The 16,468-nt window shown below is 41.0% G+C and overlaps 1 protein-coding gene across 3 annotated transcripts in view; it reads right to left on the bottom strand.

Moving 5' to 3' along the window:
- GNAL (G protein subunit alpha L) overlaps positions 1-16,468 on the bottom strand; it is a 336,050-nt gene that overhangs the window by 163,289 nt on the left and 156,293 nt on the right. For all 3 annotated transcript variants that reach the window (XM_077270173.1, XM_077270175.1, XM_077270174.1), the window contains 3 exons: positions 16,365-16,437; positions 15,043-15,097; positions 14,471-14,590 (listed from right to left, as the gene is read on the bottom strand). In XM_077270173.1, the coding sequence (XP_077126288.1) occupies positions 14,471-14,590; positions 15,043-15,097; positions 16,365-16,437 (248 nt within the window). The remainder of the gene's footprint in view (positions 1-14,470; positions 14,591-15,042; positions 15,098-16,364; positions 16,438-16,468) is intronic.

Below are 16,468 nucleotides of genomic sequence, written 5' to 3' on the forward strand. Positions count from 1 at the left end.
TCCTATACAGCTGCACATGTCATATCCCGTATTTCCGACTAAATTGCTGCAATCAATCACTTACCCCCTTGCCCTTGGCATATACCGCTGAGGCCAGTGATTGGCTGCAGTACTCACAGTCTTTTAAAATCAAAATAACTATTGGTGCTTAAGTCCATCCACATCTCACCTGCTGCAATATAACACTCCCAACCACCTTGGGATATAATGATTATAACCTGCAAATAAACGTACTAATCGTGCATAGTGATAAAAGTGGAACTTATGTATTAAAACACCCACATACTATATGTATATGGTACTGTGTATTCAAGTGTTCTAGAACTCATAGGATCAATAGACTACGCTAAAAACATAGAAGATATGATTGAACTTTTCTTGTTCAAGGGATCCCTGGTGAAGAAGACAGGTGTTTCTGAAACATGTAGGATCAGTGTGTCCAAGCTGCACACAGTTTGCTCAGTAATGTCACATTCAGCAATCAGGAGCTGCATTCAGGTGCTTCACTTGTGGAGATAGACTTTTAGGTAGTAGTCATCAGCTGGAGCACTACTGAAGTACTCATAGCATCATTTGGGATTTATTGGAGTTACCGTATTTTTCGGACTATAAGACGCACCAGACCATAAGACGCACCCAAAATTTTCAGAAGGAAAAATGGGGAGAAAAAAAATTAATGCGTCAAATGAGGGTCCGTCTTACAGTCCTGAATTCAACTTACCATGGTGGGAGGGGGATTAGCAGCTTTGGTGGAGCAGAGTCACAGGGGGTGTTTGATGGTCTGGCAATGTGACCCAGACTGGTGCGGCAGGGCTCAGTGGCGTGGGGGCTCTGCCGACATTTACTGAAAGCCTGGAGCCCCTGCACATCCATTTCTGCGATGTGGTGGTCTCCGTGAAATCCCACCCCGATGCGGCAGGCTCAGCGGTGCAGAGATCTCAATCTGCACATGCACTGCCTCCTGCGGCCATTTTCACGGAGGCCACAGCATCGAGGCAACAGAAGTGCGCGAGCCCTGGGCTTTCACAAAATGTCGCCGGAGTCCCCCGCATCACCGAGCACCACTGAGCCTGCAGCATTGGGATGGGACTGAGATCATCTCCCTGCAGCGTTGGACCACAGGAAGAATCGCCAGACTCCTGCTTCCACCTCGCTAATTGTAAGTACGGTACCGTATTTTTCAGACTACAAGACGCACTTTTTCCCCCCAAAAAAAAGGGGGGGAAATGGGGGGTGCGTCTAATAGTCGCAACGCAGGCTTATCGTGGCGGCAGAGGTGCGGTGGCAAAGGTGCGGCGGCAGAGGTGCGGGCATGAGGAGGCGCAGTGAGCGGGGTCCCTTTCACCGGAGAGGTGATGCAGCAGCCCGGTAGGCAGCAGAGCCGGGTGAATCCTGTTGTTATCGGTGGTGGCGGCCATCTTCCTGAGGCCGCGCGTGCGCAGATGGAGCGCTCTGCTTCCCGGGGCTTCAGGAAAATGGCCGCGGGAGGCCGCGCGTGCGCAGATGGAGCACTCTGCTTCCCGGGGCTCCAGGAAAATGGCCGCGGGAGGCCGCGCGTGCGCAGATGGAGATCGCGGTGGCCATTTTCCTGAAGCCGAGTTCGCAGATTTAGATCTTGGCTTCAGGAAAATGGCCGCCGCGATCTTCATCTGCGCACGCGCGGCCATTTTCCTGAAGCCCCGGGAAGCAGAGCGCTTCATCTGCGCACGCGCGGCCTCAGGAAGATGGCTGCCACCACCGATAACAACAGGATTCACCCGGCTCTGCTGCTTACCGGGCTGCTGCATCACCTCACCGGGGAAAGGGACCCCTCTCACGCCATACCTCTCACTGCGCCTACTCATCCCAGCACCTCTGCCGGTAACCACTGCTGCAACCCTCCCATGGACACCAGGCCGTGGCGTCGCCCACCTAAGCAGGAAGGGACCCTGCTCGAGTGCACGCCGTACCGCATCACCCCACCTCTGCCGACACCATGCCTCCTGTGACCCTGCTCTGCCACCGCCAGCCCTCAGGTAAGATACTGTAAATTCGGACAATAAGACGGACCCCCATCTTATAAAAAAAAATCTTTTTTTCTGCAATTTTCACCCCAAATTTGGGGTGCGTCTTATAGTCCGAAAAATACGGTATATTCCAACTAGAAGGCTACTGTCACACTAGCAGTATTTGGTCAGTATTTTATATCAGTATTTGTAAGCCAAAACCAGGAGTGGAACAAATAGAGGAAAAGTATAATAGAAACATATGCATGCACCACTTCTGCATTTATCACCCACTACTGGTGTTGGCTTACAAATACTGATGTAAAATACTGACCAAATACCGATAGTGTGACGGCAGCCTAAGACGCACCCCTGTTTTTCCCCAAATTAAAAGTGTGTCTTATAGTCCAAAATATACGGTATACGACTGGAGTGAAACGAAACTCAATCATCTAAACAAGAAAAGTAAACCTAATCTTATTCACCGAAAGGTTGGCGAAAGCAGGGAGTCTTATTTTATGTGTGCCTTTAAAACACATCTACAGGTGCTTCTCACAAAACTAGAATATCAGCAAAAAGTTAACTTATTTCAGTTCTTCAATACAAAAGGTGAAACTCCTATATTATATAGAGTCATTACAGACAGAGTGTGATCTATTTCAAGTGTTTATTTCTGGTAACGTTGAAGATTACGGCTTAGAGCCAATGAAAACCCAAAAGTCATTATCTCAAACTAGAATAATTAAGAAAAAACAACTGAAAAGGCTTCCTAAGCGTCTAAAAAGGTCTCTTAGTCTGTTTGAGTAGCCTCCACAACCATGGGGAAGACTGCTGACTTGACAGATGTCCAGAGGGCAGTCATTGACACACTCCACAAGGAGGGTAAGCCACAAAAGGTTACTTCTAAAGAAGCTGGCGGTTCAAAGTGCTGTATCCAAGCATACTAATGGAAAGTTGAGGGGAAGGAAAAACTGTGGTAGAAAAAAGGTGCACAACCAACTGGGATAACTGCAGCCTTGGATGGATTAAGAAAAGGTGATTCAAAAATTTGGAGGAGATTCACAAGGAGTGGACTGCTGCTGGAGTCATTGCTTCAAGAGCCACCACACACAGACGTATCCAGGACATGGGCTACAAGTGTTGCATTCCTTATGCCAAGCCACTCATGACCAATAGACAACGCCAGAAGCGTCTTACCTGGGCCAAGGAGAAAAAGAACTGGACTGTTGCCAGTCGTCTAAGGTGTAGTTTTCAGATGAAAGTAAATTGTACATTTCATTTGGAAATCAAGTTCCCAGAGTCTGGAGGAAGCAGTGCTACAGACTGATCGCCTCCATGCCACGCCGCATTGATGCAGTAATTGTTGCAAAAGGAGCCCTGACCAAGTATTGAGTGCATTTACTGATCATACATTTCAGTAGCCCAACATTTCGGATTTTAAAATTATTTTTCAAGCTGGTGTTCTAGTGTTCTAATTTACTGAGATAATGACTTTTGGGTTTTCATTGGCTGTAAGCCATAATCATCAATATTAACAGAAATAAACACTTGAAATAATCACTATTTGTAATGACTCTATATAATGTACGAGTTTCACTTTTTGCATTGAAGAACTGAAATAAATTAACTTTTTGATGATATTCTAATTTTGTAAGAAGCACCTGTATGTTGGCAGGCTTACTGATGTCAAATTGTTAATCTTCAGAAGCACACTTACTCCCACCAAGCAGGAAGCTGGGAGGCGCTCCTGAAGATAGGCAAGATTAACCCTTTAAGAGTACATACACAAGATGTCTTTTTCAGGTGAGCAAACTCACTGAGTTTTCAAGAGCAAGATGCTTTCTTCCTTAAGTGTCTTGGTTGTTATCTAAGCACTTTTTCAACATTAACTCTTTCCAGTAAAGAAGATGCTCTCTGGCTAAAAGAAGCTCAAAAGAACATTATAAACAGCCAAGCCTAAAATAGAAACAAAATGATCATATACCACTGCTGTGTCCATAATTGGGCCCCGCTCCAGTTCGGGCCCTTATTCACATTGAGGTCATTTTTGACACATGGTAATGTTTCAATACTAGAGGCTAGGACCGTCCCAAATGGGTACACCTTAAAGGGAACCTGTCACCCCCAAAATCGCGGGTGAGGTAAGCCCACCGGCATCTGGAATGCTGTAGATAAGCCCCCGATGTATCCTAAAAGATTAGAAAAAGACGTTAGATTATACTCACCCAGGGGCGGTCCCGCTGCTGGTCCGGGTCCGGCACCTCTCATCTTCATCAGTTGACGTCCTCTTCTGGTCTTCACTGAAGTGCGCAGGCGCTGGGAATGGTCAGAGAGACCCGGCGCCTGCGCACTGCAGTACTTTGCTCTGCCCTCAACAGGGCAGACAAAGTACGCCTGCGCAGGAGCCGCAGCGTGAAGACAAGAAGAGGACGTCATCTGATGAAGATGGGAGGCCCCGGGCCGGACCGCGACGCCTATTAGATCGCCCCTGGGTGAGTATAATCTAACGTCTTTTTCTAATCTTTTAGGATACATCGGGGGCTTATCTACAGCATTCCAGAATGCTGTAGATAAGCCCCTGATGCCGGTGGGCTTACCTCACCCGCGATTTTGGGGGTGACAGATTCCCTTTAAAGAAGGTGGGTGGCCTTTAAGCTTTTTTTTTTTTTTTTAAATTAATAGCGATGTTTATGAAGTGGCATTTGTTATTTATATGCACTATTGCTTTTTACTTGCAAACAGCAGGGTATATGTTAATTTTGTTTCTATCTTAGGTTTTGTCTGTTTAATGGGCAGTGTGAACATGCTCTTATACTGTATACCAATTTATACTCCAGTTAGTTTTGTTTTATTATGAATAGCAAGTAGTTTTTACATCGTTATGCACATATTTATCCTTTTGAGCATTTAGTAAGTGCTTCTTCTTGGGTGGGTTTCAAAGCGGATACGCCTAAAAAAAAAAAAAACATTATGTACACAACCCCAACAATCATAAGTGTCAGCCTTATCTCTTTTCTCCTGGATGATCTTATAAGCACATTTAGGACCACAACAAATATACACTGCTCAAAAAATAAAGGGAACACAAACAACAGAATATAACTCCAACTAAATCAAACTTCTATGAAATCAAACTATCCACTTAGGAAGTAACACTGTTTGACAATCAATTTCACATGCTGTTGTGCAAATGGAATAGACAACAGATGGAAATTATTGGCAATTATCAAGACACCCTCAATAAAGGAGAGGTTCTGCAGGTGGGGACCACAGACCACATCTCAGTACCAATGCTTTCTGGCTGATGTTTTGGTCACTTTTGAATGTTGGTTGTGCTTTCATACTCGTGGTAGCATGAGACGGACTCTATAACCCGCACAAGTGGCTCAGGTAGTTCAGCTCATCCAGGATGGCACATCAATGCGAGCTGTGGCAAGAAGATTTTCTGTGTCTGTCAGCGTAATGTCCAGAGACTGGAGGCGCTACCAGGAGACAGGCAAGAACATCAGGAGACGTGGAGGGGGCCATAGGAGGGCAACAACCCAGCAGCAGTTGACTGCTACCTCAGCCTTTTTGCAAGGGGGAACAGGAGGAGCAGTGCCAGAGCCCTGCAAAATTACCTCCAGCAGGCCACAAATGTGCATGTGTCTGCACAAATGGTTAGAAACCGACTCCATGAGGATGGTCTGAGTGCCCGATGTACACAGATGGGGGTTGTGCTCACAGCCCAACACCGTGCAGGACGCTTGGCACTTGCCACACAACACCAGGATTGGCAAATTTGCAACTGGCGACCTGTGCTCTTCACAGATGAAAGTAGGTTCACACTGAGCTCACCGCTGGAGCCCGCATCAAAGCGGGGGTTCTGTCCTCGGACGTACTATTCCGTCAGAGGACAGAAAGGGGTTAAAGAACAGAATAAGAACAAACATTTTCTAGTTACAATTAAAAAATGATTTATTTTAATTGTTGCAACTGGATGTTAATCAGAATAGTAACCACCCCAAAATAAATCTCTAGTGTGTAGAAGTGGTATCTGGTCTACTGTTAATAAAGTTTTGTTTACAGAGAGCAGCGGGGACATTGATGTAATGAACAGGGAACTGGTTTGGAGCTGAATATTCTTCACAAAGAACGGATCTGTCATACTGTCTATATTAATTACCTGCGTCATGCTCTGCCATAGATAGGCACACTCATTAATGTGTGCTCAACTACCTCATGTCAGGTTCAAGAAGCGTAACATAAGTAACATTCCTTCAAGGACTTTCTCTGATGTTAGGTGTGAACTACTTTTAGGAAAGCTGAAAAACTTGCCTTTATGGGAAGTAAATAAGAATTTGTAAGGATAGTGATAGTCTATAGGCTGTAAAATAGTTTAAAGAGTCAAAAGTGACTATTTGGTGCTCTGTCAAAATTAAAGGGAGTCTGTCATCAAGTTTTCACATCCTAAACTATCTAAATGCGCATGTAGCCGTTTCAAAGACAAGTCCAACCTTTAGATAGCCGGTCAGTCCCTCCATTACTGAGAAATCAATGTTTAATCGATATTCAAATGAGGCTGTAGAACTGAAGCTTCTAATCTCCACCTAGCACCACCCGCTCGTGATGTATGACTTATGGACCCTTTGCCTGAAGTTGCACAGCAGACGAATTGTATGTAAACAACACCCTGTTGAAAAAGCCACGCGAAACGCGTGTCCGGGGGGACCGAGTGAGGTGGGGAGGACATACCTGATTCACAATGGGTAAGCAGCAACTATATGCACATATGAAGTTATGATCTTGTACTTTGGGCTATTTAGCCATGTGAGTTAGACATAGTGATTGCATTTGGTCATACGTTTTCTTTATACTTCGAATTGACGCTGCCACCCAAAAGGTTTATTTGTGAGCTCCCCCCCTGACTTGGTCATTGCCGCATTTTCTCCTTTATGTGTCTTCTGCTATATGGCTGTATTGACAATACATCCATGTTTTGTATTTTACATATTTGTATTTGTACATGATTGATTACTTAATAAACCTTTTGAATATTGTTTTCTAAATATGTTGAAGTGGACTTTTTTCCTCCGTGTTCTTGTTTATGTATTGGTTTGGAGTAGTCCCAGAAGGGCACCTGAGGAGTGCCTAGAGAGAGTTGGTATTTACCACTCATTTATACAAAGTATATTGGTGCTTCATGACTGTAATATTAAATCCATATTTTAGATTGAGAGCAGTCACAAAACAGAAGTTAAGCAGAAATTGGAGTAATTGTGTAAAAATACAGCCTTTACTTTGGTCTTGAGTTTTAGAAATTGGGACAAAAAGCCACTGAATGGAAAAAGGACTAAGGTAATCAATGAAAACAAAAAATTATAAACTAATAATAATATAAACTAACTTTTACTTTTCATTTTAATTTTTTTTTAAAAGTGTATTTTTTAAATTTACTTTTAATATTTTTCTGCAGCACTAGCTTACTTTTTTGGCTCAGCGCAGCAACGCTTTCCATTTGTTTGTGTAATATGCACTTTGTAATATTTGTACAAGATTCACAAAACTGATGAAACACTGCAAGAAAATACCTGCTAATTTAAATGAAAAGACATGGGGGACATCGTTTACCTCACAACCGCCAATTATACAAGGAATGTTTTTCACTCATTTTTTTCTTCATCTACTAATTAGAGCACAAGGGACTGTGTATATAACAGCATGTTATTGGTTACATGTATGCAACCATCAAAACACAGCGCAGACCAGACGGGGCACACTATTGTCTGTTTCCATTCAGTCTGGATTCTACCAATGATCAGTTTACTAACAATTTTCTTTATGAGGAGGCTGATTTACATAGATCTGTTGCTATACTTGAAGATAATTTAATCTCTTAAAAAATAAGAATACCTGGCGCTTCCTGAATTTAGGAAAACAGCGAAATATATATTTTTTTCTGCAAAAATAACTACAAACACCACACTTATTCTGATCTGAAATAAAGCCAAATTGTCAAGATAGTAGTCTATATATCTTGACAATTATAAAATTTACTGCAGCCGACACGGGGGTTGGACAGTGCAAAGAATTGAGCAACAGCTTGTCATAGATGCCAAATTTTAAATAGTTTGTCACCAGCCATTCCCACATGTAAACAGGGTCAGTGCTGACATTAAATGGTTAAACTTAATTAGTTCTATATGAACGATCACCCAAAACCTTCATGTTAATAACACCATGTATATTTGCTACATTGTAAAATCAATACTTTGTGTGAGCAATTTATCTGCTGCGCAAAAGGACACTTCCCCTAATGTATTTGGGAGAAGAATTAAAAAAAAACTGCAATTTTGTGAATAGTTTATAGATTTTAAAAGGTTGTTGATGGTTATTTTGTAAATTAAAGATAATAACTGATATAGCTACCGTATATTGATTATTCAGGTAATGGTTGTTCATTTTTTATTTATGGTGTTTACGGAAATATTCAGCATTCTCTTTTGGCAGTAAAAATGATACAGTCAAAATACAGGTTGCGCTTCATTTTTTTGCATTTATTTTTTTGGGGTTGCAGATGTTGTGTGTGATTTGTCTACAATTCGTTTAAAAGGGTTTGTTCACCAAAAAGCTGCTCTTTGCACACTCATTTCTTTCTATGGGTGAAAAAAAACATGGCAAAACCCACGTGCTATAGATTTCAAGAACGCTGAAGTCCCCACAAGCAATCGGTTAAAAAAAAAAACAACAACCATGTGCATGAGATTTCTGAAATGCTGATACTGTAAAATGCAGCAAAAGAGCGGAAAAAAAAACAAACAAACCCCCCCCCCCAAAAAAAAAAAACTGCGTGTGAACAGCAAAACAATCCTAAGTTCTTCCATATATTTTTTTTTTATTTCAATATTAAGAATAAGTAGTGATGTCGGGTATATAGTCTCAGCTGTCCTATCTTCCTTCATGAACTTAACTAAAACCAGACACATTAGAAAATTAGATTTCCCCGTCACTAGGAACAGGACAATGATGCAGAACTTTCCAAGTACTGGAGCTTGCTGTCTGTTTACTTCAGTGCAAGTTACTGGGGAAACTGGAAATAAGTAATAGACAAAAACGAAAACTACAGAATACAATCATTAAGTAATTTTAATAAAAATAGCCAGCTTGAGATAAATCAGACCACTAAAAAAAAAATAAATACCTAAAATAAAATTGCACCGAAATCACCTTTATATGAAATTATTCTTACCTCTCTAATACATTTCTATCCCCCCATCCTGAATTACAATTACTTACATTTTTTTTTATACACAAACGCTAAAGAACCACATTTAAACATAGTGAATTCTAGAAAAGTCTGTCACTGTAGGATTACATCTGAGTGATATCTGTGTATTCTGAGGCGTGATCAAAGCTAAAATCCTCTTTATGGAAACAAGTGCTTATGTGTAACTAACACAGAAGAGGCAGCAAGGAAAAGAAGAGCAACCATCGCTTGTCTATTCCATGTCCTGTGTATTCTTAAATAACTTTAAAATACTTTGAAATGCCTAAAAGTATAGCAATTAGAAAAAAAGCAGGCTCAGAACAAGCATTTTAGTGAAAATATTAAAGGGAACCTGTCACTCCCCCCTGGCGTTTTTAACTAAAAGAGCCACTTGTGCAGCACTAATGCTGCATTCTGTCAAGGTGGCTCTTTTAGTTGGGGTCCCTACCAACGCTGAACTATTCGTTTTTAGAATTTGCCCCTCATACCTGTAGTTTGTCCCGGGGGCATGTCTTTTCCCCTCGGACACAAACGCCTCCCAGCCATCACTCAGGGCCTCCGTGCGCCGCCTCCACTTCATTCATTAATGTCCCCGGCGCCTGCGCTGTAAGTTCCCATCATGTGATGGAGAGTCGAAGGGCAGCGCAAACTGCGCATGCCCGAAAAAAAAAAAAACTTACAGCGCAGGCGCCGGGGACATTAATGACTGCAGAGGCGGCGCACGGAGGGGTTGAGTGATGGCTGGGAGGAGTTTGTGTCCGGGAGGAAAAGACATGCCCCCCGGACAAACTACAGGTATGAGGGGCAAATTCTAAAAACAAATATTTCAGCGTTGGCAGGGACCCCAATTAAAAGAGCCACCTTAACAGAATGCAGCATTAGTGCTGAACAAGGTGACTCTTAGTTAAAAATGCCTGGGGGGGGGGGGGGGGGGGTGACAGGTTCCCTTTAGAGCATATTTATTTTATACAGTATTAAATAAAAAGTAAAGATTCACTGAAAGTTTTAAAGGTAGACTGTGTTCTTTCCGGATTCTACATTTTTGTGCCCAGCCCAATAATATATTCACAGGGCCGGTTCATAATGCTTTTCATCTATGATCTGTGGTATCTGAGCGAATCATTGATGGTGAAGCTCAATGATACCAATACTCAGTGTTCACATTACTCAGATACTGTACTTCCACTTTCCATGACAGCATTTTGGTTCATTGACTGATTACACAAAATGTACGAGCTAGAATCAGGAAGCTCTGAGCAGACAATATAGTCACTGGATTCACACCACTTTCCCCAGAACCACAACCTAACCAAAGTGAATGAAGATAATGTAATGTATCGCCATCACAGTCCATAGCTACCAGCGAAGGGTGCCCTTAATCTGCTACCGCTACTGCACAAAGGGCATAAAACCGGTCAATAAATCAGGATTAAAAATGAATCCAGTCAATTCCTGTTAACTTGAACAAATGTCAATCAGGACTTGGTCAACATAAGATTGCAGAATGGAGGCCCATAGTCACTGACGTAGGAGGGTATATGTGCATTACAAGAAAGACAACGATCATACAGGACACCAGTTTAGGTTTGCTTTGAGAGCATTTAAAATTGATTATTTTAACAGATTATTCTTATTAACTAAGTTTTAAAAAACCATCAAATAAAGGGTCATTCCATGGTAGCTTACATTACAACACAATATAGTAACTTATGTTACAAAGATGATGGTAACTTACCTGACAAGAAGTTTAATCCATTTGATAGTAACAGGTAGTAACGTAAGTTACCATCAGCTTAGTAACGGAAGTTACTATACTGTTCAGTAACATACGTTATCTATATTTCTTGTAATAAAAACTGTTGCTTTTAACTTGAGAGGTTAAAATAAGTTGTTGGGACTATGGTGTTTTAATACAATAAAAATCATGCTTCTCCTCCCCTGTTTACCAGAACAGAAAATGTCAGTCTCATGAAGGACAATTGCCTTTCCTTTTTTTGTTACGTAAGTTGACAAGTAACACTGTATTTTGTATTTAAATTTTACTGTTGAAAAATCAAACTGTGTTGAAATCTATTGAGAATAGTTTAATGTACAATATACATTCACTCCTTTTTGTGCCTGCCTTCAAAGAACAGTCTGCAGCCAGTTTTTGGCTTGTGAATGTACCTTAAATTACCATGGAATGACCCTAAAGTCAATATTGAGAAACCAATCCTCTGATTTACCAAGAACAAGAACACACATTATATATTACAAAAAGAGAAAAAAAAAATCACAACACTAAAAAAAGAAGGACACCTCCTTGATTGAAGACAGTAAAAAAACCAAGATCAATGCACACACACAAACAGTAAAATACACATATCGTAAAGTAGTAAAGTTGTCCCCAAGACTATTCAACACCCAAAATGACCAAGTAGAATCATTGCTAGTGCTAATTGCTAATCACAACCTCCATGGTAGAAGAACAATCAGATAAAAGCAAATGTCACTAAAATGTATAATACTCATTTTTAAATTTTGGGTGATAATTTCACATATGATTTGGAGGGGCGTTTGGGTTGCTGTGAGGAATTGGCGAATTCAGAACCAATCAAACTTGTGATAAGCCGAACACATTGTAACAAATAGTGTTTATCAGACACTTCACTCCTTTGATAGTAATTTGGAATAATAATAGTTTGTTCTATGACCAGCTTTGGAATTCACAATACTGAACACACATACCATGAAATACACCTAGATAAGGTATGATATGACCGCACACACATACATTGTGGATAGTCATGCTTACAATTCTTCATCCTCAGGTTACTTCCATCAATTTACTTACTTCATCCAATAAGGCTACTTTCAACACTAGCGTCGTGCACTGCACGTCGCTATGCGTCCTTTTGTAGAAAAAACGCATCCTGAAAAAGTGCTTGCAGGATGCGTTTTTTCTCCATAGACTAGCATTAGCGACGCAGTGCGATGCATTGCCACACGTCGCAACCGTCGTGCGACGGTTGCGTCAGACCGCTGCCACCAAAAAAACGTTGCATGTAACGTTTTTTGGTGCGTCGTGTCCAGCATTTCCGACCGCGCATGCGCGGCCAGAACTCCGCCCCCGCCTCCCTGCACCTCACAATGGGGCAGCGGATGCGTTGAAAAACAGCATCCGCTGCCCCCGTTGTGCGGCGCTTTCACTGCTTGCGTCGGTACGTCGCAATGTGTCGTACGACGCTAGTGTGTAAGTAGCCTTAGACACAAACTATGTCAGATAAGATTTTTCACCCCTCTTTGGAACCTGAAACATCCCCAAACTAATCAGGAAATTATATATACCGTACAGTCAACGATGTTGGTGTGCACATAAAACACTAACATCAAGTAAGAGGAAACCTTTTTAATATTTCTTTCAAAGAGGTATTTTTTGGGGTGTAAATGAGTTAGCTATGGATTATAACATTGATTCTGGCTGTCAATTCAATTAGGACATTAGACAGTGGCATGAAGCAATGCAGGTTTACATAAACCCAAGGCTTAGCAATTAGAAATGGTTTTCATCACAGAAGCAATCTTCACAATTCACATTTTTAATATGATGCAGAGGTGATTTAAAGACCGCAAATTCTGGGTTTAGACAAATCACAGTAGAATTTAGAGGCCAGATCCACAGGCCATCAGAAAGCGTACAAACCACCACAGAAACTATGAGACCTCAGAACCAGTCAGTCCAACACTTTAGTCACCTGTAGCAAACTTCTGAGCACATCAGCCTGCTACTTGGCTCTCGGGATTTGTCCAGCAGGACTGCAGAGCTGGTAGAACAAACTTCTGACTCTGCTAGCAAAACTTCCAACTCCTTCAGAAATGGCTCCAGTACACAAAATGTACAGTTGAAAAGTCGGAGCTTTAGTCCTCCTTCTTGTCCAGTCTTGCACATACGAGTCCTATCTGTTTTTCACAGACAGAACTTGTATTATAGTCTTTCAGCTGTTCACACGTCTGTATATTTTTGCAGACCAAGCGGTTTGCACCAAAACATTAAGACATGTCTGATTTTGAGTTGTGGATCATGCTCACTAATGCAAATGGAAAAAGAATCAGACAGCACCAAGAAAGCTTCCATGTGCCATCTGATTTTTCATGTTTGCTTGCTAAAAGTTTAAGTAAAACTTCTCGTATGCAAAAAAATAAATAAAGAGAAAAACTAGTGAACAGGTGAAGGTAAGAGCTGACACTAACCAAACACTGATGAAAATCTGATCTAAATAACTGATGAAAATTAAGGTTGTATTTTGCAGACGAGAAAAATCTTTGAAGTCTGAATGAGGCTTTAGACGAATTGCAAATTACTTTTTTTTTTGTTTCATTTCATTATTGATACGGTTAATATGCAATTTTTGCAAAATTCCTACGAGAGTGAATCCACAATTCATTCTACTACATTAGTCTTCTGTAAACCATATATATTTAATATCACATTTCTAAATAGGCCACGTTCCTGCAGGTCACATATGTGCAGACTATTTATAAAAAAAAAAAAGAAAAAAAGAAAAAAAAAGCATTTACTGTCCTGTAATGATAAAATTGCTCCTTGCATATATTCAATTCCATGTTTGCATAGTCAAATGGTTCTGTATCATAGCGATCAATACAGTTTATGTAACTCCTGAAGAAGTGGTATAACATTACTCCGACACCAGAAAGGATTACACCATAACTTCCAGTTGTGGAATTATAACCCTCATCATCAGAATATTCACCATGCCAAAACACATTTATACAAATGTAACAGTATCTACACAAAGCTACAGTAATACTAAATGCATCAGCGTGTTCTGTAAAACCTGACTCACCAGCACACAGTGCGACTACAGTTAATACACACTTTCCATATTTTACGCAGGTGAATAACTAGAACACGATAGAGGCACCAAACCCCTTTGATAGGAAACAAATTAAACTGTGAAATATTAAACTATAAGCAAATTCAATGGCTGCCAGGGCCATAAAACAAGGTCTGGCTATGACTGCAGGACACTTATCTACTGCAGACCTTTAATAAATGACAATTGTGACAAATGGATCTTATGCCTGGTAATTTACTACTAGCTCCTAACTTTTTAGGGTTATTGGTTAACCAATAATGACTACAATGTCAGCCAATAGATAACACGCATTCGTAGAGCCACAGAAGCCTCAAGGAAGAAAAAAAAGTCTGCCATATAGAGAAGGTAAATCAGGATCTTACCTGTGTATAATCAAAGTCCGACAGTGGCGCTATACTCTTGATGTAATCAATTCGGAACTGGTTTTCTGGGTTAGCCAGTGGAACTGGGGGTATTAATGTGCCCATTGCAGATACTATTGTCTGTGAACGAATACAACACATGAATGTTACTTTGGCTTTAAAATCACAAGCGCACAATAATTAGGTAAAACATGGTCATGTGCTTGTAACAAGCAGAGACATGAGTTACAGGTGCTTCCTGTGCTGAGGGTCGCAGCGATTTACCATATGTTACCCCAACATACACTTCCTATGGTCAGCGCTTTGGATTCCAGGGACTCTTGAAAAGTCCCGTAACCAGCGCCAGCTCAGATAATAATAATAATAATAATAATAATAATAATAATAATAAATATATAATAATAAATATATTTTTTTTTATATATATATTTATATTTTACACTTGTGTCATGGTATATGAATGCTTTCATTCAACTAAAGCACGACAGCTAAAGCTGAGAAGTGGAACCCAGCGAGGTAGCTCATGGCAGGGAATCTATAGATTGCTAAGGATGATCAGTACACACACTTACCACAATGGCATCTTTAACATTTTTCCGAATGTCCTGAATTTTCTGTTTTTTTTCTCTGTGTAAGAGATGAGATGTGTTAAAGGTGCATAAGGTGGCATAAAGCAATAATTGACTTATAAAGCTTATGGGAAATCATTTCAGTCATACGACATTTCCACATGTACATCTTGCCAAGAGTCAAGAATGTGTCGTACATGAGACCATATTTTTATTTTTACTTACAAAACATTAACAATATTTATGCATACAATAGTCATTTAGTCCTTGACAAAGATTGTGCTCAGTACTAAATGTAATACTAAAGGGCTTCAATCAACATGATATTTTAAGGACCCCATCACCTACAATGTCCATCCACCTGCTCCCAAAGGTTAATGGAGGGAGGACATTAATCAATACAGCCCAGTGGTGGCCAGTGTTGGGTGTCCTTTTTAATCACATCTTTTAACTCTTGTTTGTCAATATATGTTTGATGGTCTGTTTCAATAAAGGTTGTTATAGAAATTTGGCCAAAAACTCCAATGTTTCTCCTTTTTGAATATGGATCTCACAGCTGCAGTATCTTGTGGGTCACAATGTCACCCTATTCACTGACATTACGCTGCAATGCTGCTGTGCAGTCCCAGCCTAGTGCTGACATGGAGCTTTAGCTGCCTGACAATGTTTGTTGTCCCTAAAAAGAGCAAAGTATGATACAATGCTGCAGTCCTGGGACAATACCCATGTAATAAGGAAGGAGGCAGCTATAAAGTACAGCAATGAGAGCACAGCTTGGATTCAGATGCCACAATATCCTAATGCCAGACATAGGAATTGTGCATAGTCATCATAAATACAAATTTTGAAATAATAAAGCTCAAAAGTAGCAATGCAGCAGTAATAACTCTACAGATAATGTGGCGAGAAGCACTTCCACCATAATAATGGGAACACACAGGGCAGCAGCTGCAGGAGCATGTGTCTGCACAGTACATTATCCATATAATACTTCTCCTATGTTACATCTGCAGCAAACAGTGATGTCTGCAAAAGCGCCACATCCTCGGCTGGTATTATTGCTGCCTCCCTTCTGCACACACAGACACAGAATTTAGATATTTGCTGCTAGGTAAAAGTATAGTCGCCATGTTGTTGCTACACAAGGGCCTGTCAAACGCTGCAGTAGCAACAGCAGAATATACAGTAGAGCAGCGGACGGGGTAGGAAACCACACGGCCGGCCACGCACAATGACAGCAGCGTTAACTGCAGCTTGTTTAACCAGCAAGAAATGACAGAAAAGAGCCATCCACCACCCAGACACACATCATGCAGCATCCTTACTCGGAATTAAATCCATTGACATGGAGGATCCGCATCTGCTTGACAATCGTGCTTTTTCCTGACTCACCAGCACCTGCCAAAACAGAAAGAGACATTGAGGTCCG

Source organism: Ranitomeya variabilis, chromosome 6 (genome assembly GCF_051348905.1).
Source record: "Ranitomeya variabilis isolate aRanVar5 chromosome 6, aRanVar5.hap1, whole genome shotgun sequence".
NCBI classification, from domain to species: Eukaryota; Metazoa; Chordata; class Amphibia; order Anura; family Dendrobatidae; genus Ranitomeya; species Ranitomeya variabilis.